The sequence below is a fragment of the Aspergillus brasiliensis genome (genome assembly GCF_001889945.1).
Source record: "Aspergillus brasiliensis CBS 101740 unplaced genomic scaffold ASPBRscaffold_8, whole genome shotgun sequence".
Lineage (NCBI taxonomy): Eukaryota > Fungi > Ascomycota > Eurotiomycetes > Eurotiales > Aspergillaceae > Aspergillus > Aspergillus brasiliensis.
The window spans coordinates 1,043,563-1,070,076 of record NW_027137449.1 but is presented as its reverse complement, the minus strand read 5'-3'; the positions used below and the strand labels follow the sequence as shown (position 1 = coordinate 1,070,076).

At 49.1% G+C, this 26,514-nt stretch overlaps 9 protein-coding genes and 1 non-coding gene across 10 annotated transcripts; 6 read left to right on the top strand and 4 right to left on the bottom strand.

Moving 5' to 3' along the window:
• Positions 1-5,672: 5,672 nt before the first annotated feature.
• Positions 5,673-7,242, top strand: ASPBRDRAFT_128710 (MCT family MFS transporter; the record flags this gene model as incomplete). Its single annotated transcript, XM_067618082.1, has 4 exons — positions 5,673-6,525; positions 6,587-6,692; positions 6,753-7,028; positions 7,080-7,242. 4 exons carry the CDS (start codon positions 5,673-5,675, stop codon positions 7,240-7,242), a joined length of 1,398 nt encoding a protein of 465 aa, XP_067477889.1.
• Positions 7,243-8,210: 968 nt separating this feature from the next.
• On the top strand, positions 8,211-8,300 carry ASPBRDRAFT_t178. Its single transcript has one exon. It is a non-coding gene; the product is annotated as a tRNA-Asp (tRNA).
• A 650-nt stretch (positions 8,301-8,950) lies between these two features.
• Positions 8,951-10,136, top strand: ASPBRDRAFT_56416 (MAGE domain-containing protein; the record flags this gene model as incomplete). Its single annotated transcript, XM_067627561.1, has 3 exons — positions 8,951-8,977; positions 9,041-9,416; positions 9,484-10,136. 3 exons carry the CDS (start codon positions 8,951-8,953, stop codon positions 10,134-10,136), a joined length of 1,056 nt encoding a protein of 351 aa, XP_067477888.1.
• Positions 10,137-10,230: 94 nt separating this feature from the next.
• On the bottom strand, positions 10,231-11,472 carry ASPBRDRAFT_44869 (ankyrin repeat-containing protein ANK1). Its single transcript, XM_067625287.1, has 3 exons — positions 11,116-11,472; positions 10,881-11,058; positions 10,231-10,782 (listed from the first exon to the last, which is right to left on the bottom strand). The coding sequence occupies exons 1-3, from the start codon at positions 11,125-11,127 to the stop codon at positions 10,457-10,459; spliced, it is 516 nt and encodes a 171-aa protein (XP_067477887.1). The 5' UTR covers positions 11,128-11,472; the 3' UTR covers positions 10,231-10,456.
• A 159-nt stretch (positions 11,473-11,631) lies between these two features.
• Positions 11,632-12,783, top strand: ASPBRDRAFT_44868 (DNA-directed RNA polymerase III core subunit RPC11). Its single transcript, XM_067625286.1, has 4 exons — positions 11,632-11,841; positions 11,914-12,123; positions 12,230-12,324; positions 12,404-12,783. Exons 1-4 carry the CDS (start codon positions 11,829-11,831, stop codon positions 12,437-12,439), a joined length of 354 nt encoding a protein of 117 aa, XP_067477886.1. The 5' UTR covers positions 11,632-11,828; the 3' UTR covers positions 12,440-12,783.
• A 619-nt stretch (positions 12,784-13,402) lies between these two features.
• Positions 13,403-14,326, bottom strand: ASPBRDRAFT_44866 (uncharacterized protein). The gene is made up of 2 exons (XM_067625285.1): positions 14,281-14,326; positions 13,403-14,186 (listed from the first exon to the last, which is right to left on the bottom strand). Exon 2 carries the CDS (start codon positions 14,045-14,047, stop codon positions 13,454-13,456), a length of 594 nt encoding a protein of 197 aa, XP_067477885.1. The 5' UTR covers positions 14,048-14,186; positions 14,281-14,326; the 3' UTR covers positions 13,403-13,453.
• A 21-nt stretch (positions 14,327-14,347) lies between these two features.
• On the top strand, positions 14,348-16,234 carry ASPBRDRAFT_180763 (translation elongation factor EF-1 alpha). Its single transcript, XM_067619933.1, has 4 exons — positions 14,348-14,387; positions 14,464-14,593; positions 14,659-14,797; positions 14,862-16,234. The coding sequence occupies exons 1-4, from the start codon at positions 14,383-14,385 to the stop codon at positions 15,968-15,970; spliced, it is 1,383 nt and encodes a 460-aa protein (XP_067477884.1). The 5' UTR covers positions 14,348-14,382; the 3' UTR covers positions 15,971-16,234.
• Positions 16,235-17,646: 1,412 nt separating this feature from the next.
• Positions 17,647-18,319, bottom strand: ASPBRDRAFT_197336 (uncharacterized protein; the record flags this gene model as incomplete). The annotated part of the gene is made up of 3 exons (XM_067621084.1): positions 17,647-17,850; positions 17,908-18,172; positions 18,228-18,319. The coding sequence occupies 3 exons, from the start codon at positions 18,317-18,319 to the stop codon at positions 17,647-17,649; spliced, it is 561 nt and encodes a 186-aa protein (XP_067477883.1).
• Positions 18,320-22,054: 3,735 nt separating this feature from the next.
• Positions 22,055-23,887, bottom strand: ASPBRDRAFT_44865 (putative extracellular exo-polygalacturonase). The gene is made up of 4 exons (XM_067625284.1): positions 23,452-23,887; positions 23,021-23,387; positions 22,758-22,957; positions 22,055-22,691 (listed from the first exon to the last, which is right to left on the bottom strand). The coding sequence occupies exons 1-4, from the start codon at positions 23,713-23,715 to the stop codon at positions 22,251-22,253; spliced, it is 1,272 nt and encodes a 423-aa protein (XP_067477882.1). The 5' UTR covers positions 23,716-23,887; the 3' UTR covers positions 22,055-22,250.
• A 50-nt stretch (positions 23,888-23,937) lies between these two features.
• Positions 23,938-26,510, top strand: ASPBRDRAFT_44863 (putative alpha-L-rhamnosidase B). The gene is made up of 3 exons (XM_067625283.1): positions 23,938-25,199; positions 25,255-25,526; positions 25,573-26,510. The coding sequence occupies exons 1-3, from the start codon at positions 24,327-24,329 to the stop codon at positions 26,456-26,458; spliced, it is 2,031 nt and encodes a 676-aa protein (XP_067477881.1). The 5' UTR covers positions 23,938-24,326; the 3' UTR covers positions 26,459-26,510.
• The last annotated feature ends 4 nt before the right edge of the window (positions 26,511-26,514 follow it).

Sequence of the window (26,514 nt, the reverse complement as noted above, 5' to 3'; positions counted from 1 at the left end):
TACAAGGCGGCAACACGCAGGTATTCGAGAGATTGTTGAGAGCCGGTGCCAGGATCAATGACGCAAGCCAGATCCAGACTACATTGATTCACGAGGCCGTACGTGCTGGACAAGACAAAGATGTTATCAGGCTGCTAATGGAGACTGCTTGCAATCCACTGGCGAGGGATCCCGATGGGAAGCCCTCGTTGAGGTTGGCTCTTGAGGCAAAGCATTTAGCAATAGTGCTACAGCTTTTGGAGCGTGTCTGGCCAAACATTCCGTCTACTGCGGAATATTCAGAGTGTCTTTTTGACCTCATAGAATTCAGTCATTCTGATGGGATCAGAAAAATCCTAAAGAACGAGGAAGTGGATGTAGCACTGAAACTAAACTACTTGGGAAAAACCGCTTTACATCTGGCAGTAGAACATGGGGAGGAGGAGATTGTACAATATCTCCTAAAACGAGGTGCTGAACCCAATGCGCAGGACTTTGCGCAAAAGACGCCTTTGATGTGTGCAGCCCTTTGGAAATCGCAATGCTAAAATTGCCGAGAGACTTCTTGTTTCAGGTGCGGACCCTAATATAGAATCGAAGGGAGGCGTTAGGGTCCTCCATATTGCAATGAAGAGAGGAAATGACCACTTGGTGAAGCTGATACTCGACCAGGGGATGTCTTTATCAGGTGCCATGATGAAACTCCCTGGGATGCTGATGTGGTCTCTCTCTCACTAAGCAAGTCCTCTGTGGCTGAGCTTCTCCTCTAGCACGGGGCTAGCCCATTTGAAACCATCTGGAACAAAATGATCCTCGAGTGGGCTTTGGCACAAAACGATCCAATTTGAATTTCATGGCTCGATACGGAATCCGCATGATGGAGGCTGAGACCAGAATCACACCATTGCACCTCGCGGCAATGTTGGGAGATTTGGAGCTTATTAGGGAGCATTCATCTACTCTCGGGGCTAAGGACATGAGACTTGGGTGGACTGCTTTGCATTGGGCTGGGCGCGGAGATAATCTGGAAGCGTCGAAGTTACTGCTTGACTTGGGTGTGGATTCATCAGTTCAGGATAAGCGAGGAGTGACTACCCTGCATATATCAGCGGGACGAGGGAACCAGGATATTGTGAAAGCGCTGATTCTAAAGGATGGGCGGGTCGCATTCATGAAGGATGCTCACGGTAGGCTGCCCATACACCTTGCCCATGTGCGTGAAAGGACCGAGGTTGTTTCCATTCTCTCTGGGGTTCATCCACCAGACATACTAGTAGATGGGCCAAGTAGCTACTTTCCAAGTCGGTGAATGGAGTGGAGTGAGAAAGGAGATGTATCTGCTAGATCCTTGCTAGTTGAAAACGGCCTGAGAGTTATAACCGGCAGGCACTTCCAAGCAAGACTTTGAGACACCTGCTGACGGCTTTTATTTGCTCAGCTAGGAGGAAACGACGGCCATCGTAGGCATTTTCAAGTCCACGCGAGCCACCCCAATGTCCCCCGGAAAATGTGCATACTATTGCGAGCCGACGATCATTGGTGTCGCAGCATCTAAGTGAGTTATGCCTCCCGACGTTTACTTAATCTCGTCTCTGCTGATTGATGTCAGATTGAGAGGCAGGCTTCTAGGTTTCGGATTTTTCGAGGGTGGCTCTGAAGAGGGCTTTCATGGCATGAGGGCACATTCGTGGGGTTCCTACGCTAACGATGGATCTATCTGTGCGAAAAGGGGGAAGGTTGGAAAATGGAACAAATTATATATTCAGGGCTCTAGGACGTATTAGCTACGTTTCTGTGGTTCTGTATTTGACAATAGTACTAGCACATGTGTCAATATGGAGATATGGTTATGGAAGCTGACTTTTGTATAAGAATTTAACAGTTGGAATCCACTCACAGTATGGATGCAAAGTAGGTTTGGTTCGTCGTGGTCCAATGTGTCGCCACTCGCCAGTAGAAAATAAGCATTACTTCCTAGTCGGCTACTAGTAGGTGATATATATAGATCCTGCTTTGTTTATCTGCTAGTCTTTTTACTTTTGTTTCCACAGCGCAATACTTAGATCATCCCATTTGGTCATCTCTTTGATATCAGCGATATATAACACGATGAATCCCCCTCCCCCTGTTCCAGGATACATGCGCCGAGCAGAACAATAAAACCTACTGCAAAATCCAGTCAGACCTTCTCTCTTCGCACTCATATTCCATGCACCCTACATTGCTGGCCGGTTGAACCACAACACAGCGTTTTAGTACATTGCTTTTCCTTCTGCACCTTATATATTCTTCCATAAATTCAACTAGTACATACGACCACAGGGTGTGGAAAACAGGGCTTCCCGTCCGCTCAGCCGTACTTAAGCCACACGCCGGGAGGTTAGTAGTTGGGTGGGTGACCACCAGCGAATCCCTTCTGTTGTATGTATCCTTCTTATTTTTATGTTTATTTTTTTGGTTTGCTTTCCTTGTTCGTTTGACTGTTCTTAGCAGCAACAAGCTCTATAGAGCTACACTTCTCGAGAAAACATCTCCTGCTCCTCCCATGTCAACGATCCCATCTAGATCTGTTCTCGTGTTTTTAAAGGAGATGGATACGCGGACGTAATCTCAGACTCCTCGTTCTCATCGTTCGACATCGTATTTTGGTCATTTGACATGGCTTCACTGTCTTCGTGACTCAACGTTTGTCCAGAAAGCCAGTTGCCCTATCCGCCGAGTAGACTCCCGCTAGATTGTCAAGATCAGCAGCCCCGGAACGATTCGCAATCCGTGTTAGAGCGAATTGCATTTCAAGAAGGTCCTACGAGAGTAGGGGCATCATTTCTGGATTAGTGGTCCTGAACGTGAACCGGTCGCCGGTTTTCACTCATTGTGCAGTGTCCGCTTATTCGTCCTGACTGATAGATAAACCAGTCAGATAGCCGTTCAGTGTCAAGCGACTGGTAAGGATTGTTGAAGGTCCCGGTAGAGTGTTCACATGGACCAGGCCTGGTACTACTGGCCTTGTTGGCTGCCAATGCCACTCGACCTCTAATTCAGTCTTGGTAGCGTTGTAATTGAGGGGCTTAAAGGCACAGCTTCCGGTCGGCCAAAGCCGATGAATAGAATCATGTCTCTTCTGTTCTGCCCGGCCAATGGACGACTATAGTTGTTGGCATACGCCAATTCATCGAAGTGAGGCCTCAAACGACGGACGATACGTACAAGCGGACTGGGGAATATTTTCGTGCATCAGGACACTGGTTAACCCATGCCACAAGTTCTGCTACTTCACGCATCGTTATCTTCATACTCCTGGGGCCCCCTTTTCAAACCCCTTGCATTCTTTGGGAACCATGACGATTTGCAGCTGCTCGCTATCGAGTTGGCCCATCAGTGATTGTTCGTATATCCCTTATTTCTATCTTGAAACCTCAGTCTGCGCTTTTCGTCAGATCAAAGGGGTTGTCGCACATGCATGAATACAGAATCCCTATAGGTAAGTAACTCTGTAAGTAACTCTGAGGACTTCTCACGCTCTTTGATGGATAGTTCGATCATCCCAAGATCCGCGTACAGTAAGACAGCCCAGATTTCTCGAGGCACGAGCTGTTCGACAATCTGATCGACAGCTTGATCTATTGACTTGATTCACCAGAATTCGCTGACATTCTCAGTATATTGTTCTGATGTTGAGTACATCCGAGTTAAGATTCTGTGTAATAATATGAAGATTTGAAAACTAGACCAGAACTATAGCTATGCGATGACTAGCTCTTGTACCCTATGTCAATAGATTATATCAGGTATCTGCTCCATTTGTGTCCCGTGTCTTCTGAGATAGATACAGCAATGTGTAGCATGTTTGACATCGATGATTGTCTAGTAGAATAATAAGGTTCTACCAGGTTAGATAGTTGGGGAAGTAAGATTCCTCCTGCCGAAGCGGGAAATGAAAGAGTATATATACCCATTCCTAGATAGTTAATAATAAGAATATTGAATATAAATGTTGAATCAGAACAGAAAAGATACGGATAGCATGGAATGAGATTGGTGAAAGGCAAATATTGAAGAAAAGGCTACATTCATGGACAGGGCTAGCTCTTATACTGTATGACTATTCGAAGCACATTGAATCTATCTACTATCAATGTATCACAATACATCCCAGAATCAGATTCAATAGGTCGGTGGCCATCCTTCACTTTCATAATTCTAGAAACCTCAATGCTACATGCTGTTTATGGAATTGCTATCTGTAACCAAGTAGCTTGTGAGCGTAGGAGGAAAAGAAGTAGGGGGGATTGCTGGCATACAGAAACATTCCTGTGTGATTGATTTTGACCTGCTTGAGATGGGCGGGTAACAACCGATGATCAAGTTCGTCAAGCCGCCCATAAATAGCGTTCAGCGCATGCCGGCGCGATTTTCTTTTTAGTAGTAGTTGATCTTCCATATTGAGTTCTCATTAGTGATGGCGAGAAGAATGAAGCTCGTAGAGGACGGACAGAAGAGGTTCCTTGCAAGATGGCAGGTCAAGGTCGTCAAGAGAAGCTTTTCGGGCATCTGCATGTTTGAGTTTTGAATCCGCCGTGGCTTTCGTGTGCCACTACAGGGTTCCTGCCAACTTACACACGATTGAAAGTAATAGTCTCATCTTTTGTGGCTCATGGCACTTGTATCCGGAGCGAAGCGAGATCGGCAGATTATCCGAGGTCTTCTCCAATCCATCTGGATACAGTCGGTATCGACACCCACTGTGTTCTTGTCTCCTAGCTCCAATACCTGACGGTAGATGCTGGTGTGAAGGTATGACAGTCAACTGACTAGTCTGTTCAGCACGTGCTCCGAACCAAGATACCGAAATGGGAAGCCGCAGATTCTCGTCCATTGACACCGTCTCGTCTACGCCCCGGGGAATCTCATTCTAGCGACACACTCAACAGCCTTGACAAGTGTGGTGGTCTACTCATCGATGAGAGTTCATCGATCCAGTTCTCGATTGATCAAAAGCCGAACCCGAAATGCCATCGATGGGCTCAATTCGCATGTCAATATCGGTGCGAATTGCGCGATCAGCACTTGCGAGTTTGCAACTCGCATTTTTGCTTGGATGGGGTTATAGTCCGTTAAGTCACAACTCGTTACTCTCTGGGAGAGATCGGCAAGGAGAAGATAAGCTATCCATAAAGCGAATCAGATTGCTTTACTGACAACCTGGAACACGAAGCAAGGTATATCTCCTTTACACAGTCTCCACTGCAATCACTTTCCTTGCAATGTCTTCCTCCAGCCTTCACAAGTTTACAGCGTGGATTGTGTAAAAAATATCGATTGTACACTTCTTATGCGGACCGTACCATTGGGGTTCTGCCATTCGTGCAACACCCGAGCATGACGCCGAATATGCCGTCGTCCGAGCCAACACAACGGATCAATGTAAGATGGAACGCTCAGTTTTCCACCGAGAGCAGGGTTTAGCTGCAGGTCTCTGAGTCATAGTGTGATGCCGCGTTCGGAATGCGAGCCGAAGTTGGACGAGGAACTCGCGGAGAGGCCCGATAGGACCGTGCCTCCGATGATCCTTCAACCCACACGCCCAAACCCGATCTGGCCCCCGCCGTATGCCTGACCTACTATATCTCGAGCACCCCGCTCCTTTGGCGCGCTCAGATGGCGCTCAGTGCCACCAGAACAATCAAGTCAAAATGGTGCTTGAGCAGAAGTCTGCCACCGCGATCGTCGAGCAGCCCTACAACTCAACGGACTTTCAAGGACCATCTAACCTCAGCCCCACGCATTCCAATGCCGGCAACGGAAGACACCGATCGTTCGATGTTGTTGAACCCCCGGCGCAGCTTTCCACAACTACCTTCCATGTCCATGACTCTACTCCCCATGATATCTTTCCAGATGGTGGAACCCGGTCCTGGGTTGTTGTTCTGGGGTCTTTTTTCCTACTGATGAGCAGTTACGGGATGATGAACTCTACTGGTGTCTTGCAGAGTTATTTCGCGAGCCACCAGCTCTCGGACTACACCAGTAGTGTCATCGGATGGATTCCGGGTCTTTTTGTCTTCTGTGGCCTGGGCTTAGGTGCCCAGATTGGTCCGATGTTCGACAGGTACGGACCTACGGGCATCCTTATCGCCGGGACGGCCTGCTACGTCGCGGGCCTGCTACTGATGGCTGAATGCCAGCTCTACTGGCAATTTGTCCTGACTTTCGGCGTTCTCACTGGCATGGGCGCCGCTCTTTTGAGCACAGCTGCCATTTCCGCTGTTCCACATTGGTTCGATCGCCGAGTTGGCTTCGCCATGGGGACGGCGATGGCCGGTGCGGGACTTGGAGGAGTGGTGTTCCCCTGGGTTCTCCGGGCAGGATTCAATGATCTTGGGTATAAGTGGACTATCCGGCTGCTTGCTTTGATTGTGGGGACCTTGTGTGCGATGGGAATTGCTTTTGTTCGCTCTCGCCTACCAAGAAGCCAGAGTAAGCCGAGCATCAACGTACGTGCGTTCCAGGATGCCAGGTTTACTTGGTTGACCATGGGAACATTCAGTAAGTCCAAGACATTGCTCGGTGGCTGGTAGAGCAATGCCAGTCTGCTAATGTTTTGTAGTCATGGAGCTGGAAGTCTTTGGCTGCCTGGGTCTCTACCCGACATACGTTGTAATGCAGGGATTCGGCACTACCACCAGCATCATCCTTCTGTCTATCTTGAACGTGTATGGGCGATATGATCTCATGGCTTTACCAATCCGGTCACATCTAATTGCAATTTCTAGGTTCTCTACCATCGGTCGCCTCGTCGCCGGCGGCGTCGCAGACAAGTATGGGCGAATCAACACGCAGATAGGATTGCTCGGCCTAGGTGCCATGACAGTCTTTGTCATCTGGCTGCCTTTCGGGAATAAATTGGCCGGGCTCTATATGTTCAGCTGTCTCTACGGCTTCGCGTCCGGTTCGTTCATCAGTCTTGCGCCAGCCTGTATCGGGCAAATCTCCAAAGCCAGCGAAGTGGGAGGGAGATTCGGGGTTTGCTATCTGACCGTCAGCTTTGCGTATGCCATCCACCCGTTATTGTAGGGTAACATGCTAATGATCTTGAACAGCACTCTGATCAGTATCCCGATTGGTGGTGAGATGATTGAAACGGTCGGAAAGCAGGCCATGGTGGCCTTTCTCGGTGCCGTTCTGGTCATAGCGATGGGCATGTTCTCCATGGCACGGTGGTCATGCCTGAATTACCGATGGCGATGGCAGGCTAAAATCTGATTCATGGTGGGTTTGGTAGGGCCAAGGTACTAATATGAGTAAGTTGGTATTGCATTGGGCGATAAAAGTTTGCTTTTCACTCTCGGTTTTCCATGCTTTATCTACTTACTATCACTATTTCGGTAGCTTTAGCGGGGTTCTGGAGCAATGGGACTTTAGTATGTTCCTTTTCCTTTCTGTCTTTCCGAACTATGTAGAACCAACTCCGTGAGGCACATCCACCCCGGGCATGCTTGGCCGTTGATGCCGCCAGAAAACATCGAGTTAGGGCTGCGCGGGAATATAGCGGCCGTGATTGGTGCATTGACCCAGTTGAATTAGCATTCCGCCGTGCCAACCCGAGCAATACAAGCATATAATATTCGTTGTCACTAGAATTGTGGTACGAAAACAACCACCTATGTGGACTCCTAAGACTGGGCAACAAGAAAAAACTTCCTCCATGACTTCTGCGCCAGAGACGGTGGTAGACGCACTTCATGTTGTAGTCGAGGTGGATGGTGAGATTTTGGCAATGATCGTTATGCTTGTTCGTGTCAATTTAAATACAGTGGTTGCTCTGGTGGCTAATGGCCCTCGCTTTGTTTTATTTGTGTTCCATGAGCTATTGGCGGACCATGGTTTGAGTGAGAAGGGAACATGATGGAATACTGTTGATGCTACAGCAACCAGACAACGATGATACTAGTGGTGGGAGAGCCGAAATAAATATATAATGACCCGAGTGAAGCTACAGAGCTGCTCTTCTACAGAGCACAGACAACCGCTCGGCAGAATAGTACTAGCTTAACCGTCTAATCAGGATACAAGCATAAAGTATCACATTATTGAAGCACCATAGCCACTCATATCCAAAGAAACCCATGAAACCACAAACAAAGCCAACGAAACTCCGACCAAATGCACAATGTACCCACAACCGCTATCTCCAAACATAACGCCAAAGATAGCCAAATCAATATATCAAATCCTCGATGGTCTAACGGTCATGATTTCCGCTTGTCAATCCCTTCCGGGAACAAGCGCGGGAGACCTGGGTTCGACTCCCAGTCGGGGAGATTCTTTTTTCCAATATTCTTTTTTTTCTTCATTGATGACTCTCAACCCATTGAGCACGGCATATTTCTTTCATGTTCGTATCTGGCCTAGTTCTCGCCCGCGTATCCACGGTACTACTGCAAAGAGTAGAAGTGAGTCGTCGAACCAAGACCTCGTAGAACAAAGAGATCCGTATACTGAAACCGTCCGAACTAAATAGTACTGTGTTGTGGCTGGAGTTCTTTTTACTGTCCAAGCCCTCCTAAGAATACATGCAATAGGCACAACAGTATACCCACCTCAAAGAAAGATTTTCTTAATCCAGTAAAACCCAAACTTCAGTGCAAGCTGTCACTCAACCCAGTATCTCTATAACAGCCTTATCGCACCCGCCAAGTAAATCTACCCGAATAGGATAAATCACGCCCGGCGCGCCCCACCTGAATCTAGTCGCGCGCCGTCGCAGCGCGTTCCACCCGAACAAAGGAACCAGAACCCCCCCCGGGGCAACAATCAATACAACATTGCATTGCTTGCCACTACAGACAGACAGACGTTCATTGCGATGTAGACGGTCAGCAATTGAAACCACAGACAGATACGATCTCCCACAACCTCAACTCCCCCATTCCCAATCAACACACCGAAAAGGGAAAAAAAAAGAAAAGAAATGGCACCTGCCCGTAAACGCCGCGCGGTATGCTACCTACTCACCCGCCCACCTATGCACCAAACACGAATCTAATATAGAATACCACAGGTCCAAGAACCCGACCCCGCAAGCGAAGATGACCTCCCCACGCCCGCGACGCAACGACGACGAGTAGCCGCGCGCCAACCCACAGATAGCGAAGACGACGACGACGATGTCGGAGATAATGATGATGCGTACGATACGCGAGCGCCCAGCAGCACGGACGTGATGGTGAAGAAGATGGTGCGATTAGCGCTAGCGAGCGAGTTCTCGCGACAGCCGATCCGACGATCAGATATTAGTGTGAAAGTATTAGGGGAGCAAGGGACGCGGCAGTTCAAGACGGTGTTTGAGGAGGCGCAGCGGGTGCTGCAGGTGAAGTTTGGGATGGAGATGATGGAGTTGCCGGTTAAGGAGAAGGTTACTGTGCAGCAGAGGAGAGGTGAGTTATCAGCTGTCAGCTGTCTCTTTCGAGTCTGAATCTGACTGGTGTTTTTGAATGTGAACAGCTGCGCAAAAAGTCGACAAGCCGTCGTCTACGAATAAGTCCTGGATTGTGACGACTACGTTGCCGACGAAGTACCGGAAACCTGAGATCTTGTTGCCCTGTAAGGCTCCGATGGAGGGTACGTATACGGGGCTGTATAGTTTTATTATTGCGGTGATCATGCTTAATGGGGGCACGGTTCACGAGCAGAAGTTGGAGAGGTATCTTAAGCGGACTAACACGGATGCATGGACGCCTATTGATCGGACGGATCGGTTTCTGCAGCGGTTGTGTAAGGAGGGGTATTTGGTGCGCAATCGTGATGTGGATGGTGGGGAGGAGGTGATTGAGTATATTCTTGGGCCGAGGGGGAAGATTGAGGTGGGGACTAAGGGGGTTGCGAAGTTGGTTCGGGAGGTCTATGGACGATCTGATGGCTCTGAGAGGGATGATGAGTTTGAGATCCGGCTGGCGCGGAGTCTTGGTCTTGAGCAGCCGGCACCGCGCGCTCAGGAGGCTGAGGGTGGTGGTGATGGTGATGGTGATGGGGAGGAGGATGAGGAGGAAGGGCGGGGCGGGAGACAGAGGCAGAGGCGAGAGCAGCCTAGACGTCAGGTCAATAGGCGTCTGCCTGAATCTGAGTCCGAGTCGGAGGCTGAAGAGGAGAGTGACTGATGATTGACCATCGTGTCTTTGTCCATGTGATGACTTGTTGGTTTTTTTGTGTGATGTTGTATTGTTTCTAGCTAAACACCGTCTGAATGATACCCGTTGATTATGGCTCGTGGCTTGCATAGATTGCCCACCTGGTATGGAAGAAGATCGTAGTTGGTACCGGCCCAAAACACCACTGTTATTTTAACAAGAACATCATATTAGACCCGCGGTCTTGCCGCGTGCATTCGAACAACCGTCTATGCTTCGAACACAAAAATAGAGTAATCATCAGTGGTATATCTATGATAAAAAAAGTCGCTATACACAGTTGTTGCCGTCTATTCGCTGTCACTGGCGCTGTCATGAACCGATCCATTCTCCGCATCCTCTCTTAGCCCCTCCGCCATGATGTACTCCGCTTGCTGTAGCGTCGTCTTAATCTCCGGATTGTTGTAGACGAGCTCAGCTGGCTTCTGACCATGCTTGTTCCTGACACGCGGGTCGCAACCGGCTTCACACATCATCTTGATCATTGCCTCACCTAGTTCGGCGTCTTTCTCGTTCGCATAGCGCACGGCGGTATGCAGCGGGGTATCCTTGTCCAGACGGGTGAGGGGGTCGCATTCGAAGTATTGAATATCGAAGAGGGCATCCATAACGTCGTCTGCACACAATGCTGTTAGATGATGGTTCTTGGAAAGCAGTGTTCTGATACCCAAAGTATGGGGCGATGGTGGACTTCAAGGGTATGTGTTCACTTACAGCTACCGTACGTAGCACATATGTGAAGAGCGTGGTTCCCCATCGAATCCGTCACACCGTTGAAGAATTCGGCTACTTCTTCATTTGACTTTCCTTCCATGCGCTCCAGGACACCTTCTATCAAATGAGGCTGATCTCGACGGCAGGCCTCTACGACTAGTTCACGGGGGGAAGCGCCCTATGCAACCAATGCTTGTTAGCAACGTTGCTGGAGTGGGGGTATCAGAGCACTCACTTCGTCAGCCATGGTTGGTTATCTCTGAAAGTAGGTAGTGTAGAATATGACAAGTAGCTGTATCCTGAACAGTCAAGAGGTTGCGCGGAGGGGTCAAGCAAATGCCGCAACTATGGGGCCCGGGTTAGCCGCGAAGGTGGTAAAGGAGGCGGTGTCGGAAACGAGGACCGGGGATCAGCAATGCCTCAAAGCAACTGAAACAGTCGGCGTAGCCTTTTAGAGGAGTGAGTCAGTAGTCCTGGAAGGTTGAGTAGAACACAGGAGGTTTTGATCGACGAGAATCCTATGCAGCTGCGTTCAAAAGTACTACCAGTAGGATACACAATATACGCTGTTCTGATTGTTGTTCCCCGCGGCACAGCAATACATACAGTCGAATGGATGCAGGACTCCCGCCGCGGACGGCCACTCGGAAGCGTGGTTACTCCGGCCGGGCCAGGCAGCCCCGCGTCCAATCGGCGGCGGTCAATCTCCTCCGCCAACGAAATCGCCGGTCGATAAGAGCCTCAGCAGCTAGCCGGCGATTGTCGTCCAGATCGCTGCGACCCTTACTGCGCCGGACAGTGGCAGCTGCACCAGTCCCCGTAACCGCCTTTATGAAGGCTATGCTATGCGAAAATTGTGCTACAGACTGACTGATTGATTGATCCCTTCTTTATTGACGGACTTTCACCACAGGAAACAAGCAAGCGAACAAGCAAGCAACATTCACGATGCCGTTGACCTGTTAGTTTTCACCTCTTGCAGTCCCTACATCTACAGTACCTGTTAACTAACCCTTACCTTTCTACTCTCCAGTCTGCCCTAACTGCAGCAATGCGCTCACGATTTCTCGTGCGGAACCGACCACAAGACATCCCTTAGGCGTCAACCGATTCGAGTGCCGTACATGTCCATACCAATATGCCCTGGACCAGAGCTGGTTTGAGAAGACACCCATGAAGCAAAAAGAAGTGGAGGATGTCTTTGGAGGCAAGGAAGAATTCGCAAATGCCGATAGCATGGCCAGTAAGTCACGAGCTTGGAGGGGCACTCTTTTCCCCTACGGTTGTTGGAATAAACTTGGGGCTTGGGGCTAATGTTGTGCTTTCTTCCTTTTCTTCCCTACCCGCAGCTCAATGCCCCGCAGAAGACTGTAATGGCGACCGCGCATACTTTTTCCAGCTGCAGATTCGCAGTGCAGACGAGCCGATGACCACATTCCTAAAGGTGGGTTGCGCACCAAACCAGCGGCTTATGCGGTTCTCATGCATCTGGCCTGACATACCTTGCTGATTGCGGTTGACAGTGTACCACGTGCGGTGCCCGATGGAGAGAGAACTGAGGCCTTTACTCTATTATTAGAGTTTGGATATCCTTGGAGAACAACAATATTTGTTGTTCGAATAATAGAGGGGCGGGGGATGATGTAGGGATAATGTAGAGGAAGAGCGGGAAGAGTAGGAAAGAAAGGAAAAAAAGGGAAGGCTGGTGCTACGGTGTATAATTAGGATGATGATCTGGGCCCCGTCTGCGATTGTGATTATTATTCCCATCTGCGATGATTTACATCTAAATTAGAGATACCCCTCAATGGATGATGACACCAATCCATAGCACTATACAAGAGTGGTTAAACTACACGCCTACTTCCTATTGAGTGAGCTAATAAAGCATGTCAGATTAAGCGTGAAAAGGAAAAAAATTTTTCTTTCCCGCCTCGTTGATCCATTATATTAATTTCGATTTTAAATTTTAAATTTTATTTTTCTTTTTCACTTTTTTGGTTTTAATTTTTTCCGTTCCTATTTATTTCTCTCCTACAGAATTTGCCGCCGCGAACATGGAAGAATCATGAACTAACTATTCGTGGTAACCTGGCAACGGCATTAAATGGCCCGATTGGGATTGGCCAGATCCAAGGTAAGCTATCAACTTCGTAGGAGCAAAGCACTTTGTAGGATGATCCTTTGTGTGTGTTTCTGGTACGGTACCAAACCTTGAGTCATTTTTGATTTTTTGATTTTTGTTTTCTTCTCTTTTATCCTCAAACAGCCGACTGTCGGGGTCTCAAAAAGGAAGGGGTTGTTTTGGATGGGCAGAAAAAGAAAAGAGAAAGGCTAGATACCTAACCGTACTGTCAGGTCAAGACACTAAGTGAGGGGCAGATGGCAAAAAAATCTTTTCCCTCACATGTTTTGCCGCACCAGCCATCTCACTATCAAAAGGCAATGATGAATGATGATGTTTGGGATTGTCCGGTGTCCACATCCATCTTCTTTAGTGTGAATCACTAGTAGCATTCGAGGTATTATTGACCATCATCCCATGATAGCGAGTACCACGTCCCGAGTAAATATCAACATTGCTTTCTCTTGCTATGGAGTACGATGCTACTGCTGGTATCTAGTTTGCTGCGTTGGTCGTTGACCTCACAAGGGATTTCCACCAGAAAAAGTGGACCGGGCGGGCGCCACTCGGCCGTGCCACAGCAAGCCTGAGAGCGGACAAATAGCAACAGCCGCTTGCCGCGGGGTTCGGTTGCAAACATGACCAACAGGCAAAGACCATCATCAACCCACCGCTGCGTTGATGCCCAGGATTTCAGTCCAAGAATCCACCATGTACCAACGGATAGACTAGTAGAGTTAGGTGAAGCACGTAGATAGACAGATAGGCCAGAAAGGAGGGGAGGAGGGGGGAGAGAGACACAAGAGTGAAAAATTTTCGATGAAAGAGTGGTCAAGGTGGGGTGGTAGTTCGGCGCTCCGAAGGCGAGGAACCAAGGAAAGGCCAGGAAAAAGGACAGGCTCACAGGCCGATCGAGCTGGCGGTTGCTGGGCTGCAAGCGTGTCCAGTGAATCCAGTGAATCCAGTTGAGTCTGGAAAAGGCTCCGCCGTGAAGATTCTGCGTTGGGCCCGCAGCAGCGCAGTGGGGGCAGTACCCCTCCATGTCCAATGACTGCAAGTGCAAGCGAAAGGGTTGAAGCCCGCCCGCTTAGTCGCCTTCTCGCTTGCCCCTCCATATAAGAATTTCCCCTCCTCCCCCTCCCACAAATTTTTCCTTTTCCTTTCCTCCCTCGTCCGCTTCAGTACGTATATCTTCCCTCCCCTATCTCTCTCTCCTTGCTTGGAGTCTCTTCTCTTTCTTCTTTCATCCACTCTCTAACTGACTTTGTTGCTCAGCACCTCTACGCGTTCTGGCCGTAGTATCTGAGCAATTTTCTTTTACAGACTTTTTCTATCTAATTCCAAAAAAGAACTTCAAGTTCATTCACAACCGTCATCATGGGGTGAGTCCAGAATGATCCATCGATTTGGGTGTGATGGGTTGGAAGTACATGGGCTAACGGGTATCCTGTGCAACAGTAAGGACGACAAGACTCACATCAACATCGTCGTTATCGGCCACGTCGATTCCGGCAAGTCCACCACCACTGGTCACCTGATCTACAAGTGCGGTGGTATCGACCAGCGTACCATCGAGAAGTTCGAGAAGGTAAGGAGGATCATACGCATGAACAAGAAACATCCTGCAGACAAGATGCTAATATCATACTACAGGAAGCCGCTGAGCTCGGTAAGGGTTCCTTCAAGTACGCTTGGGTTCTTGACAAGCTCAAGTCCGAGCGTGAGCGTGGTATCACCATCGACATTGCCCTCTGGAAGTTCCAGACTGGCAAGTATGAGGTCACCGTCATTGGTAAGTTGCTTCTGCCTACTACTCAAAAGTCTGTTTCGAATAGCATACTAACATACCATCATAGATGCCCCCGGTCACCGTGACTTCATCAAGAACATGATCACTGGTACCTCCCAGGCTGACTGCGCTATCCTCATCATTGCCTCCGGTACTGGTGAGTTCGAGGCTGGTATCTCCAAGGATGGCCAGACTCGTGAGCACGCTCTGCTTGCTTTCACCCTCGGTGTCCGCCAGCTCATCGTTGCCCTCAACAAGATGGACACCTGCAAGTGGTCCGAGGATCGTTACAACGAAATCGTCAAGGAGACCTCCAACTTCATCAAGAAGGTCGGATACAACCCCAAGAACGTTCCCTTCGTTCCCATCTCCGGTTTCAACGGTGACAACATGCTTGAGCCCTCCCCCAACTGCCCCTGGTACAAGGGTTGGGAGAAGGAGGTCAAGGGTAACAAGGTCACCGGTAAGACCCTCCTCGAGGCCATCGACGCCATCGAGCCCCCCGTCCGTCCCGCCAACAAGCCCCTCCGTCTTCCCCTCCAGGATGTCTACAAGATCTCCGGTATTGGAACTGTTCCCGTCGGTCGTGTCGAGACCGGTATCATTGCCCCTGGTATGGTCGTGACCTTCGCTCCCGCCAACGTCACCACTGAAGTCAAGTCCGTTGAGATGCACCACCAGCAGCTCAAGGAGGGTGTCCCCGGTGACAACGTTGGTTTCAACGTCAAGAACGTTTCCGTCAAGGAGGTTCGCCGTGGTAACGTTGCCGGTGACTCCAAGAACGACCCCCCTGCTGGCTGTGAGAGCTTCACCGCCCAGGTCATCGTCCTCAACCACCCCGGTCAGGTCGGCGCTGGTTACGCCCCCGTCCTGGACTGCCACACTGCTCACATTGCTTGCAAGTTCGCTGAGCTCCTTGAGAAGATTGACCGCCGTACCGGAAAGTCTGTTGAATCTTCCCCCAAGTTCATCAAGTCCGGTGACGCTGCCATCGTCAAGATGATTCCCTCCAAGCCCATGTGCGTTGAGTCTTTCACCGAGTACCCCCCTCTTGGTCGTTTCGCCGTCCGCGATATGCGCCAGACTGTTGCTGTCGGTGTCATTAAGGCCGTTGAGAAGAAGGACGCTGGTGCTGGTAAGGTCACCAAGGCTGCCCAGAAGGCCGGCAAGAAATAAGCTGGTGCAGGGTGAAAATGGCATGATGAACCTTTGATGATCAAACAAAACAATGGAATTATTACGGAATTAGACTTTAAGTTTATGTAGTTGATCCTACAAAACTTGAATTACGACTCGTTTCGTTCATTTGGCTCGCATTGTAGACATTTTTGTAGAGTATTTGGTTTCGGGCGACATGAAGCCGAAGTAGATGTATATCATATTCTTAGTAAGCAGTTGACCGCAGCTGACTAATCCACCCATCGACCAATCATATTGCTTCTGTTTAGACGTCACCCTCGCTGACTTTTGACATCTCGAAGATTTATCCATTCCGCTAACTACTGCAGACAACAGTACGGAGTATATGTTCCTGCCATGCTCATCCGCGACTTAGCCCACCTTGAATATTTGTTGGATCTATCGTACCCTTCTATGCCTATCAACTAAGTAATAACCATATGTTGGAACAAAAACCCGAGTGGTACTAGTAGCCATCAGAGAGATTTCTCTTTTGGTCTACTTGGTAAATGTCTCGACACCATATGATGCCACAACGATCCTATGGAGTACACACAGCGGAATCATCGTCCAAATTACCAAGTCACCGCCTCGATATCCCATCGATGTATGGTTGTAACTTAAGTAATCTTTTTCAGCTTCATTCTATCTTCATCTTCACCCTCCACATCGCTTTAGACAACGGCCAGTCCTTTTTTATTGTTTCCTTCGATGGTACACAAAACTAGTACGGTGACGGAAGTAATTTCCTAAGTATTTGACTCTTGAACATTATGATGAACACTTAGGAAAAGAAAGGGAAGAAAAAAAGACGATGAGGAGACATGTTGTCATGTCACATGTTGAATTTTTATGTGATCTATTTATGCAGTTGACTTGCTTGTCGCAGTGGTGGCTCTTACGCGCTTACGATGGAGAATGATGGGCGTTTAGATGGTGATAAGTGTGTAGTAATAAATAATCTGATGGTATTCCGATAGAAAGTGATCAGCTAAAAATACTGGAGGAAGCAGATGAGGTTCTTTACGTATATATAGGGAGCATAGTACTAGTTTCGCAAAAGCGGGGGATGTTTGGTTGTTTGGAAAGGAACTCTTGACGTTCCTTCTGCTTCCCTGCTGAGATACACACACTGCTGATGTGATGTTACGATTTCGGCTTTCTGAAAGACCGCAACGTCTCCGTCCCTTTGTAGAGATACAGAGAGCAATGACAGAGAGAGAGACAGAGAGAATACGAGATATTTAAAAGGGGAACGACGTATGTCTAAGGAGAATAATTATCTAGAGTCGTTCTTACCTGGTCATTTTAGCCCTAAGCTCTGGGGCGCCATGGCTCTTGAGTGAGGTACGAGTCTCGTCGGTGCGCGGCTGCTGGTTAGACGAGGTAAGCACGTGTTCGTAAGGGGTTCCCAATAATCGATGGACAGACCTGAGGTCCATGTAGTAGGATGTGAGGGTCGGTCGGTTTAGCTACAAAGGTAATGAACATAAAAAATCAGCATCCAGGGCCGTCATCCGGAAACAGCAGCTGATGCGATAACCCAAGTTGCTGAAGCACCATGGCATGACACCAACTGGCGAGTATATTAACCACATTCTAACATCGAAAATATAATTGAAGGACAAACTCTACTAACTCTAAAAGCACTAACGACTTAGAATTGTGATAAATCATTTCAGCCCCGATATCTCTCGAGCAATATCATGTCTTTTGACCCCGACATCCACACACTTTCGAAGGTCATCAAGCATCAAGGGCGGAGGCGAAGGTGGCGCTGGACGTAAAAGGAGCATATCCATGTTGTCTCGGACGATATCTTCCCACTGTAGTGTGATGCATTGCTGAGCATGGTCTTCTGGGATTGGATACAGTATCTAAATTCATGTCAGAACTATGAAGAGTAAAAGTCATGCATGGACTATTCGGATTACCTCTCTGCGACCCCTCATCTTTCCGGCCCCAGATGCAGCATCATACTCGTGGACCTCGACGAATCCACTCTCGCACTTTGTATCCTCCAGCCCTAGTACGCTTAGCTTGACGATAATCACCGCACGAATATTTCCCTGACAGCCTTCCAGCAGGAGATCTGCATCTGCTTTTAGCTGGTTATAGGACTCCCGATACCCCACTTCGAGAGCAACACTCGGTAATATCCTGTCGTCTGGAACAATGAAGCAATCCGGCTTTATGTAACTATGGCCTCTCAGTACATGTTGATAGTATATCAGAGACGTGGTGGATGACATACCTGCCAGAAAAGTGACCATTGAACCCGCCTATAGTGGCCGCGTAGTGCGGACGTAACGATTCATGGCTGATATATCCTTGTGCTCTCATCATGATGAGCCAGTCATTGAACCACTCAATGCCGCTATGACACATCCATGTTCGCTTTTCGACGTGAAATGTTCGGGCGAGAGAGTTATAACAATAGCTTTCATTGAGACTGTCAGAGCTTGTGTGCGTATGGTTCTGGGTAGGCCTACCGAGCCATCTTCTTGCTTAGTATCGATTCGAGAGTAGTGTAGAACTTGGCATTAGATATCAGATCATGCTCAAGGGTGCATCGGCACCGACCCTTGATTGCAAGGTCGTGCTTGATGCTCTCGAGACGATGCAGGATGTAGACTGAATATATAATAGACATAATGAAAATGAGAATTTGCCTTCCGAAATATCAGAAATGGTATATAGCAGACAGAGAATATGCTAGTTATAAGACGCTACAGACATTGATTGAGAGATTGTTGTGGGAAAAGAAGAAGTGAGCCTACTAATGACCTCAGGTACCAGGGAACAATGTGCTCAGCCTGTCAGTCTGACGTACACAGGCACATGCCATATCGAAAAGTTTTACAAGTTGACTCACTATAATTAGGCAGGCACTTAATTCGTAGGTGTTTCTATACCTAGTAATCAACCTACGCGATGAGGGCTGAAACGGCCTTCTCCAGGAAGGTATGGGGTATTACATCCATATGAAGTAAAGTAACTATTATCTAAAAGGGCAATTATCCCTAAATGTTGGACATTTAATACATTTTTTATCTCTCTCCGTTCAATGCACACAAATTCATCTTTTTTTTTTTTAGGGAATCCTACTCATTACGTCTGATTACTATCTCTCCAATACCATCATATAATAAACTCTATCTAACTAAGTAGTAGGTGAGATGAGACTTGGGATATGACACCCAATTGATTCCCTCCTGTGCGTTATTAAAATCCGGAGCACATGACCCTCAGGCGACCCAGCGTTTCTTGGTCTCCCACTCCTTCAATACACCCACAACAATAATCATGCAGTTCTCCCATAATCAATTGCAGAAGACCGTTGCAGGCACGGCACGGGAAATTGACCCACATCTAGATTTGATACCCGCAGTAACTGGATTACACCTGGACGTTTCTTGCCATATTTTTCTTAAAGTTCTACGATGATGCTTAACATTTTACAATGGTGGATAAACATGGAGGGCATGGTTAGTAATGTAATTGTTATGTGTATACTATGCTTGTCGTACTACTAATATCGACGATGTGCCGTAGCAGCCGCTTGTCGAGCGTCTGATCACAAACCGACCCTATCGGTGTTGCCACTTCTCGAGCTTGACTAGTTTTATTACTAGCAATTTCTTCGGTGTCTTGAGCTCACACACTCTTCGGTCATTTCAGGTCTTTCATGATTGACGAACCTTGCATATGCCTAGCCGCTCATTCATCTCGTGAATCTCGACGTCAGCAATTGCCAAACCCAGCAGTGCTTCTTTGATCTTGTCTTCCGAGTGATTCTCTTTTCTGGCTTTCTCAAGTTTGACTCTTGCCCTTGAGACGCGTATCCATCCTTAGTAGATCCACAAAGGTGATAGTGGACGAGTATTATTCCCTATATCTTGAGCATTGCTAGCGCTTTTGGCGCTGCTGTGCGCACCCTTTCGACGTGACTTTCTTCTTATTGAAGTCAGAATCCGCCGTCTCTGTTCTTGGATCGATCTCCTTATCCACGAGTTGATTTTGTCTCCTCTTCGTGTTTGCTGTTAGGCAGCCCTGCGAGCTCGCACGTTTACTTTATCCTCTTCAGAACGTGCATCAAAGAGTCTCTTATCAATGCCAGGGTCATTTTCGCGTCTCTCCCACTGGTATTCCCTGTTTTGTTCCCTTCGCGCAATATTCTGCTCCTCGGTTCTTTTGGCCTTCTCTGGATGCTTGCGCCGCTACCTTCTGGTGTTTTGCTTGCACCTTTCTCGAAGGTTGCTCAGCTTCTCAGGTGACAAGTCGGCCCTTCATCGTCTGTAGTACGCTCGGTTTTTCTCCAGAAAAGCTAGCCGTCTTGCCCTGGCTTGAGGACTTTCTGCTTTTGTGGCCTGCTTTGTGAAAGAGCAGAGGTATATCTCGTCAATATTGCCCTTATCGGTACTCGATACGGGATTGCCATCTTCATCAGACACGGACTGGCTGTTGGAGGCAGGGACACAGCTTTCGTCTTTTTTGTTGCCACATGCAGTAGTCAACGTCTTCGTATCAACGGGAGGATTTGGGCGACCAGCTGTCTTCGGGTATTGTATGAAGCGTGTTACTTTAGACTTTTTATACCAGCTAGTTGCTTGCACACGCTAGCTCTTATATCAAAATTAGTGACCCGCACTGGCTCTAGCATGCTCGAATGTATGCATGCACCCAACCAACTGAAAGCTTTCACCATACGTGAGTGCGTCATGTCCGTGCTTGGGACATTTCGGTGCGTATGCTCCCAACATTGTACAGTATATTGCTTCTGCGAGCAAGTAATTTGGCCGTACAAAGTTGACAAGGTCTGCGTCTGGGTCATCGCCCCATGGCACGATAAACAAGGTCTTGAACTGGCAAGTCCTTGGAACAAGCTTTTGGTTCAAGACATTGTACTGGAATGAATTGCGCCTAGTACAAACAATGGCTAGACCCAAGTGCAGCAATAATCGGTGGGCTGGTATGAAACCTACACCGACTTGTCAAAGTTGAATTTTGATTTCTCCACCGACCAGTGGATCCGATTGCTGAGACTGCGTATATATAATGTATGCGGCGTGGATTATATATTGATTATATTGCTCTGGTAGATGATCTTGCTGTACGTGCCGAGTCCTTTCGTTTTCGTGTCATGCATTGGGAACGTCATGAGTGATTCGGAGACGGGCAGGCCCAGCTCATCACCACCTCGATTGCTGAATCCTTGTTATACATGGATCAACATCAATTATAAATATGATATTGCGTCCTATTAGCTAGGGCTTGATGAAGACGGTCGATGGTCATCAACAGAGTATCGAACTCGATGTAGCCGAGGTATTTCTATATAGGAAAAGCAAGAGTATATAACTTAGGAGAAAAAGAGTGCCATCATGATAGAGAAAGAGATGGAATCTTAGGAGAAACGATGAAAGGGCATCATGGAAGATGCTGAAGCGGAAGATGGCACACTGGGAGGGAAAAAGTGGAAGGAGGAGAGGGAGAGATGGGCAGCTATTTATACCAGAGAATCTCCCTTCATTTTTGGCTCCTCAAACCCAGTCACTCGGAAGATGCCAGCGTGTGAAGGAGGACAGTGCAGGCATCGTCCGCAGAAGCCCCAACGGCCATTGAATCAGCTTCAACTAGCTGGGAATGAGGCCTGTCCTACTCAGTGACGTACGCGACTGTCACTCCCACCAGGCAGATTTGCTTCACCTATCCAAGCTCACGAATCATTCATCACGGCCAGTCTGATGCCTGATTGAAGGTCGTACAAGAACCCCTCCATCCCACCTTGGCAATGCGTAGTCCACCAGGATTATCAGGGGTCATTCCAATGGCAGCTCTTCCTTCGAAGCAACCCACCGTCAAGGACGGGAGTTCCCATGGGCGAAATCCGTCTGTCGGCATCTACCATAGTCACCATGTCTGCGGCTCTTTACCCTGTGGCAAGTGCAGTGACTGACACAAGGATTTGAATGATTGATAGGATCAACCGTTGATCAACCCACCCGAATTGATGAGGGGCCAGGATGGTGACTGACATCGCAGCCAAGCGACAATAGTCGCGTTATGGTGTGTCTGAGCTTGGATGCTAGTGCAAACCCTGCATTTGATGTCAAGCTACGGAGGGCCTTCTTTGCTAGGCTGCTGATTACACTTCTTCGCGCAGCCCTTATGACTATGATACTGCCCACAGAATAATCCTGCCTTCCCTTGATCCTTCTCATATCCAGTCGTATATACACAAACCAACCAAGTCGCTCCCTCGCGTTCATATCAATCAGCACCCACTCAGCCCATGCACTCCTCCGTCTGCCGTATATTTACATGACCCTGTCCCAGCCGTCGTGGCATTCTTCCCTGGATACAGCACCACATTTTCATAGTCAATATTGTAGCACGGATGTACCTCTGAGCACGAGACCGTCGAGACCACAGACTTCGTAGTATCCACCCATCCCGTGAAATTGACAAATGCAACATTTGAAATTGACATCTTGCTTGTACCCGCATAGGAGCCGTTGTCTCCACTATCTTGGCTGATGGAAGGGCCAGCACTCGCGCCTTGTACATTGAAGTTTGAAAACAGGACGTTACGGATGCTGCCCCAGCCATCACCGCGAGGCACACCGGCACTTTCGTAGGAACTCTGGGGGACGAGGGCTCCGACCCAGGTTTTGAGGTAGGCGCTGTTGTGCATGTCTTCGTTGTAACGAATGATCTGGGTTACTGCTTGTTAGTACTGATGACTTTTGGAAGATAAGGCCCGTGAAAGTCTGGGACGTACATTGACCTTGTCCACTCGAATGTTAGCCACGCTGCTATCTTCCAGGTATTGACCCAAGCTGCCAATGGCGATGCCGTTGCCTCCTCGGCAGGTGACGTTCTGGATGTCGATGTTATAGGAGCGGGGCTTGATAGCGATGCAATCATCACCGCCTTGGTAGACGAAGTTGGTGAGCTGGATGTTGGTAGCGTCCATGGTATCTGGATACAAGATTCTAGTCAACATCAAATCCAACCTATAAGGAAGGGCAGAGAAAATCATACCGAACCCATCCGTATTCTGCACCCAGTTATCGCCCCACGGGGCATCCACAGCCGTGGCATTGCAGTAGATATTATTGAAGCGCATATTAGTCCCGTTCATGATGTTGATACTCCATAAGGGGGGATCCTTGACGTAAAAGCTGTCAACAATCACCTCAGACACGTTCCAGAAGACAAACGGCATGGGACGTCCCGGCTGCGTGTCGCCCTTCTCAGCCGTGTACCAAGTATTGCCATTGCCGTCGATACCGCCGGTCCCATAGCCATTGATGGTGATGTTGTCACCGCTGATTATAAAACCAGCATGGTGGTTTTGGAACGCAACGGGGTAGGAGTTGTTACGCCAGTAGGTGAGGTTGTCGGAAAACTGCACCGAATCAGCGTTTCACAAGTCACGAGATGAATACTAAACAGAGGTGAGCGAGTCTTACTGTCCACTTCCCTCGCCATTCGATTGCAACGTCCTTCAATGTGGGATGCAATTTCGTCGCAATCCAGTACGATTGGTCCTCAGGGAAAATAATAGTACCTCCATTGCCACACTCTTCGAACGCCGCCAGGATATTAGGGACGTCATCTCGGTGGCCCCCGTTTGCTCGGACGGTGCAGACATTGTGGTTGTTTTCCACGTTGCCAGCATGGCTAACGGAGGCCAGCCCCAGGAGCAGGAGCGAAACCGAAGCTGTTAGTTGCATCATGAAAGCGGGTGGCGCGCGTTGTACGTTTCTGGGAGCATTGGGTTCCTTTATTGAATGCTGACCGGGGCTTCCACTAGAGGTGATTGACGATCGGACCAGACTTCGGTGCTACTTCTACCGAACTCCAATTCCAAGTAATATCGCCAGTTTCCCTGTGTGGAGAAAACCCGGGGAGAGCATCACGCACAGGCGTCTGAATGACGCCTTTATGCACGATCGACGGGCTCTATGTAGGATATTCCACCAATGACGCCGGCATACCTACTAGCCTATTGCTGCGCAGCCAACCAACGCCGCACCCCTGAACGTGTGAGAAAGCTTGCCTGTTCGCTTATATTTTGATTGATTCAATCTGCCATTCAGCCGAGAACTGACTTGACTGATTTACCCCAGACTGCCCGTTAAGCCAATCGATCCGTCCCGCACGAGCATGTCAGCGATATTAATTCCTCGAAGCTAGCGACCCCTCCTCGCTTTCTGGGCAAAAGCCCGGAGGAACATTATCTCGAGCCGAAACATTTATATGGGCCTGTGGGTTTGATGGAGGATGGATATTGCTCCGTGTGGTAATTGGTGCTGCAGTGTGTGGAACCGACAAGACAGCAACCATGCGCTGGCACAAGTTTTTGTCTGGCGTGCTCGCTCTACTCCCTCTCTCAGTTGCACAAAGCTGCTGGCGCAACACCACTTGCTCTGGTCCGACCGAGAGCGCATTCTCCGGACCATGGGAGGAGAATATCTTCGCACCGTCGTCGAGAACCTTGAACCCTGAAAAGCTCTTTCTCATTACGCAACCGAATAAGACGACAGACTATGCCCCATTTGCGCTTCAAGGGAACGGGTCATTGGTGGTCTATGACTTCGGGAAAGAAGTTGGCGGCATTGTCTCTGTAAACTTCAGCTCCACGGGCAGCGGCGCACTGGGAGTGGCCTTCACCGAAGCGAAAAACTATATTGGCGAGTGGTCGGACTCGTCAAATGGAGGCTTCAAAGGTCCCGATGGTGCGCTCTACGGCAATTTCACCGAGGCCGGAAGCCACTACTATGTGATGCCGGATAAGAGCTTGCGGGGTGGATTTCGCTACCTGACTCTCTTCCTGATCACTAGCACCAATGCCACCATTCACATCGAGGATGTGAGCTTAGAGATCGGATTTCAGCCTACCTGGTCCAACTTGAAGGCCTACCAAGGGTACTTCCATTCAAGTGATGACTTGCTCAACAAGATCTGGTACACTGGTGCCTACACTTTGCAGACGAACGAGGTGCCGACCGACACGGGGCGTCAAATCCCAGCGATGGCCGTAGGCTGGGCGAACAACTGCACCCTCGGACCTGGTGATACGATCATTGTCGACGGAGCTAAGCGTGACCGTGCGGTATGGCCTGGTGATATGGGAATTGCTGTCCCTTCGGCGTTTGTGAGTTTGGGCAATTTGGACAGTGTTAAGAATGCGCTGCAGGTTATGTATGACACTCAGGTATGAGATTACATTAGTATGATTGCACTGTTGTTCAGATACTAACGCTATGCAGGACACTTCTACAGGTGCATTTGACGAATCTGGCCCACCGCTGAGCCAGAAAGACTCGGATACATACCACATGTGGACGATGGTGGGAACCTACAACTATATCCTGTACACCAATGACAGCGACTTTCTCAAGCAAAACTGGGAGGGGTACCAGAAGGCCATGGACTACATCTATGGCAAGGTGACTTACCCAAGCGGCTTGCTGAACGTCACGGGCACGCGCGACTGGGCTAGATGGCAGCAGGGATACAACAACTCCGAGGCACAAATGATGTGAGTAATGCCCTATTCAGCATACGTGCTCTTCTAACGATCTCAGTTTGTACCACACCCTCAACACAGGCGCGGAGCTCGCCACCTGGGCCGGAGATTCAGGTAATCTGTCCAGCACCTGGACCAGCCGGGCCGAGAAGCTGCGTCAAGCCATCAACGAATACTGCTGGGATGAATCATACGGTGCATTCAAAGACAACGCCACCGACACCACCCTCCACCCCCAGGACGCAAACAGCGTGGCCCTGCTGTTCGGAGTCGTGGATGCGGACCGGGCCGCCAGTATCTCTGAAAGACTAACGGACAACTGGACCCCGATTGGAGCCGTGGCGCCCGAACTGCCAGAGAACATCTCTCCGTTCATCTCATCGTTCGAGATCCAGGGCCACCTGACGGTGGGACAGCCACAACGAGCACTGGAGCTCATTCGCCGCAGCTGGGGATGGTACTACAACAACGCGAACGGCACACAGAGCACGGTCATCGAAGGCTATCTGCAGGACGGCTCGTTCGGCTACCGCTTCGACCGCGGGTACTACTATGACACGGCATATGTGTCACACTCGCACGGTTGGTCGTCGGGACCGACGTCGGCGCTGACGAACTACATCGTGGGACTCAGTGTCACATCCCCACTGGGGGCGACCTGGCGCATTGCCCCGCAGTTTGTCGATCTGCAGTCCGCCGAAGGTGGATTCACGACGTCCCTCGGAAAGTTCCAGGCTGGGTGGTCAAAGACATCCAAAGGGTACACGCTCGACTTTACGGTTCCGCATGGGACCCAGGGGAACCTCACGCTGCCATTCGTCGGCGCCGCGAAGCCGTCTATCCAGATCAACGGGACGGAGATCACCCGGGGGGTGCGGTATACCAACTCGACGGCGACAGTGACGGTCAGCGGGGGAGGAACGTACGAGGTGAAGGTGCAGTAGCAGATTACAGAAGATTATATCATTACCTACCAGAATAGTAAATAGTATACCACTCT

Coding starts and splice junctions, on each gene's coding strand:
- ASPBRDRAFT_44868 (XM_067625286.1), top strand. Junction 12,124..12,229: donor AAATGCCGATAGCATGGCCA/GTAAGTCACGAG, acceptor CCCTACCCGCAG/CTCAATGCCCCGCAGAAGAC. Junction 12,325..12,403: donor CGATGACCACATTCCTAAAG/GTGGGTTGCGCA, acceptor TGCGGTTGACAG/TGTACCACGTGCGGTGCCCG.
- ASPBRDRAFT_44869 (XM_067625287.1), bottom strand. Junction 10,783..10,880: donor ATGTGCTACGTACGGTAGCT/GTAAGTGAACAC, acceptor CATTGTGTGCAG/ACGACGTTATGGATGCCCTC.
- ASPBRDRAFT_180763 (XM_067619933.1), top strand. Junction 14,594..14,658: donor CCATCGAGAAGTTCGAGAAG/GTAAGGAGGATC, acceptor ATCATACTACAG/GAAGCCGCTGAGCTCGGTAA. Junction 14,798..14,861: donor GTATGAGGTCACCGTCATTG/GTAAGTTGCTTC, acceptor ATACCATCATAG/ATGCCCCCGGTCACCGTGAC.
- ASPBRDRAFT_44863 (XM_067625283.1), top strand. CDS start 24,327: ATGCGCTGGCACAAGTTTTTGTCTGGCGTGCTCGCTCTACTCCCTCTC. Junction 25,200..25,254: donor AGGTTATGTATGACACTCAG/GTATGAGATTAC, acceptor AACGCTATGCAG/GACACTTCTACAGGTGCATT. Junction 25,527..25,572: donor AACTCCGAGGCACAAATGAT/GTGAGTAATGCC, acceptor TAACGATCTCAG/TTTGTACCACACCCTCAACA.
- ASPBRDRAFT_44865 (XM_067625284.1), bottom strand. CDS start 23,715: ATGCAACTAACAGCTTCGGTTTCGCTCCTGCTCCTGGGGCTGGCCTCC. Junction 23,388..23,451: donor AATGGCGAGGGAAGTGGACA/GTAAGACTCGCT, acceptor GATTCGGTGCAG/TTTTCCGACAACCTCACCTA. Junction 22,692..22,757: donor TTCGAGTGGACAAGGTCAAT/GTACGTCCCAGA, acceptor GCAGTAACCCAG/ATCATTCGTTACAACGAAGA.
- ASPBRDRAFT_44866 (XM_067625285.1), bottom strand. CDS start 14,047: ATGGAGGGGTACTGCCCCCACTGCGCTGCTGCGGGCCCAACGCAGAAT.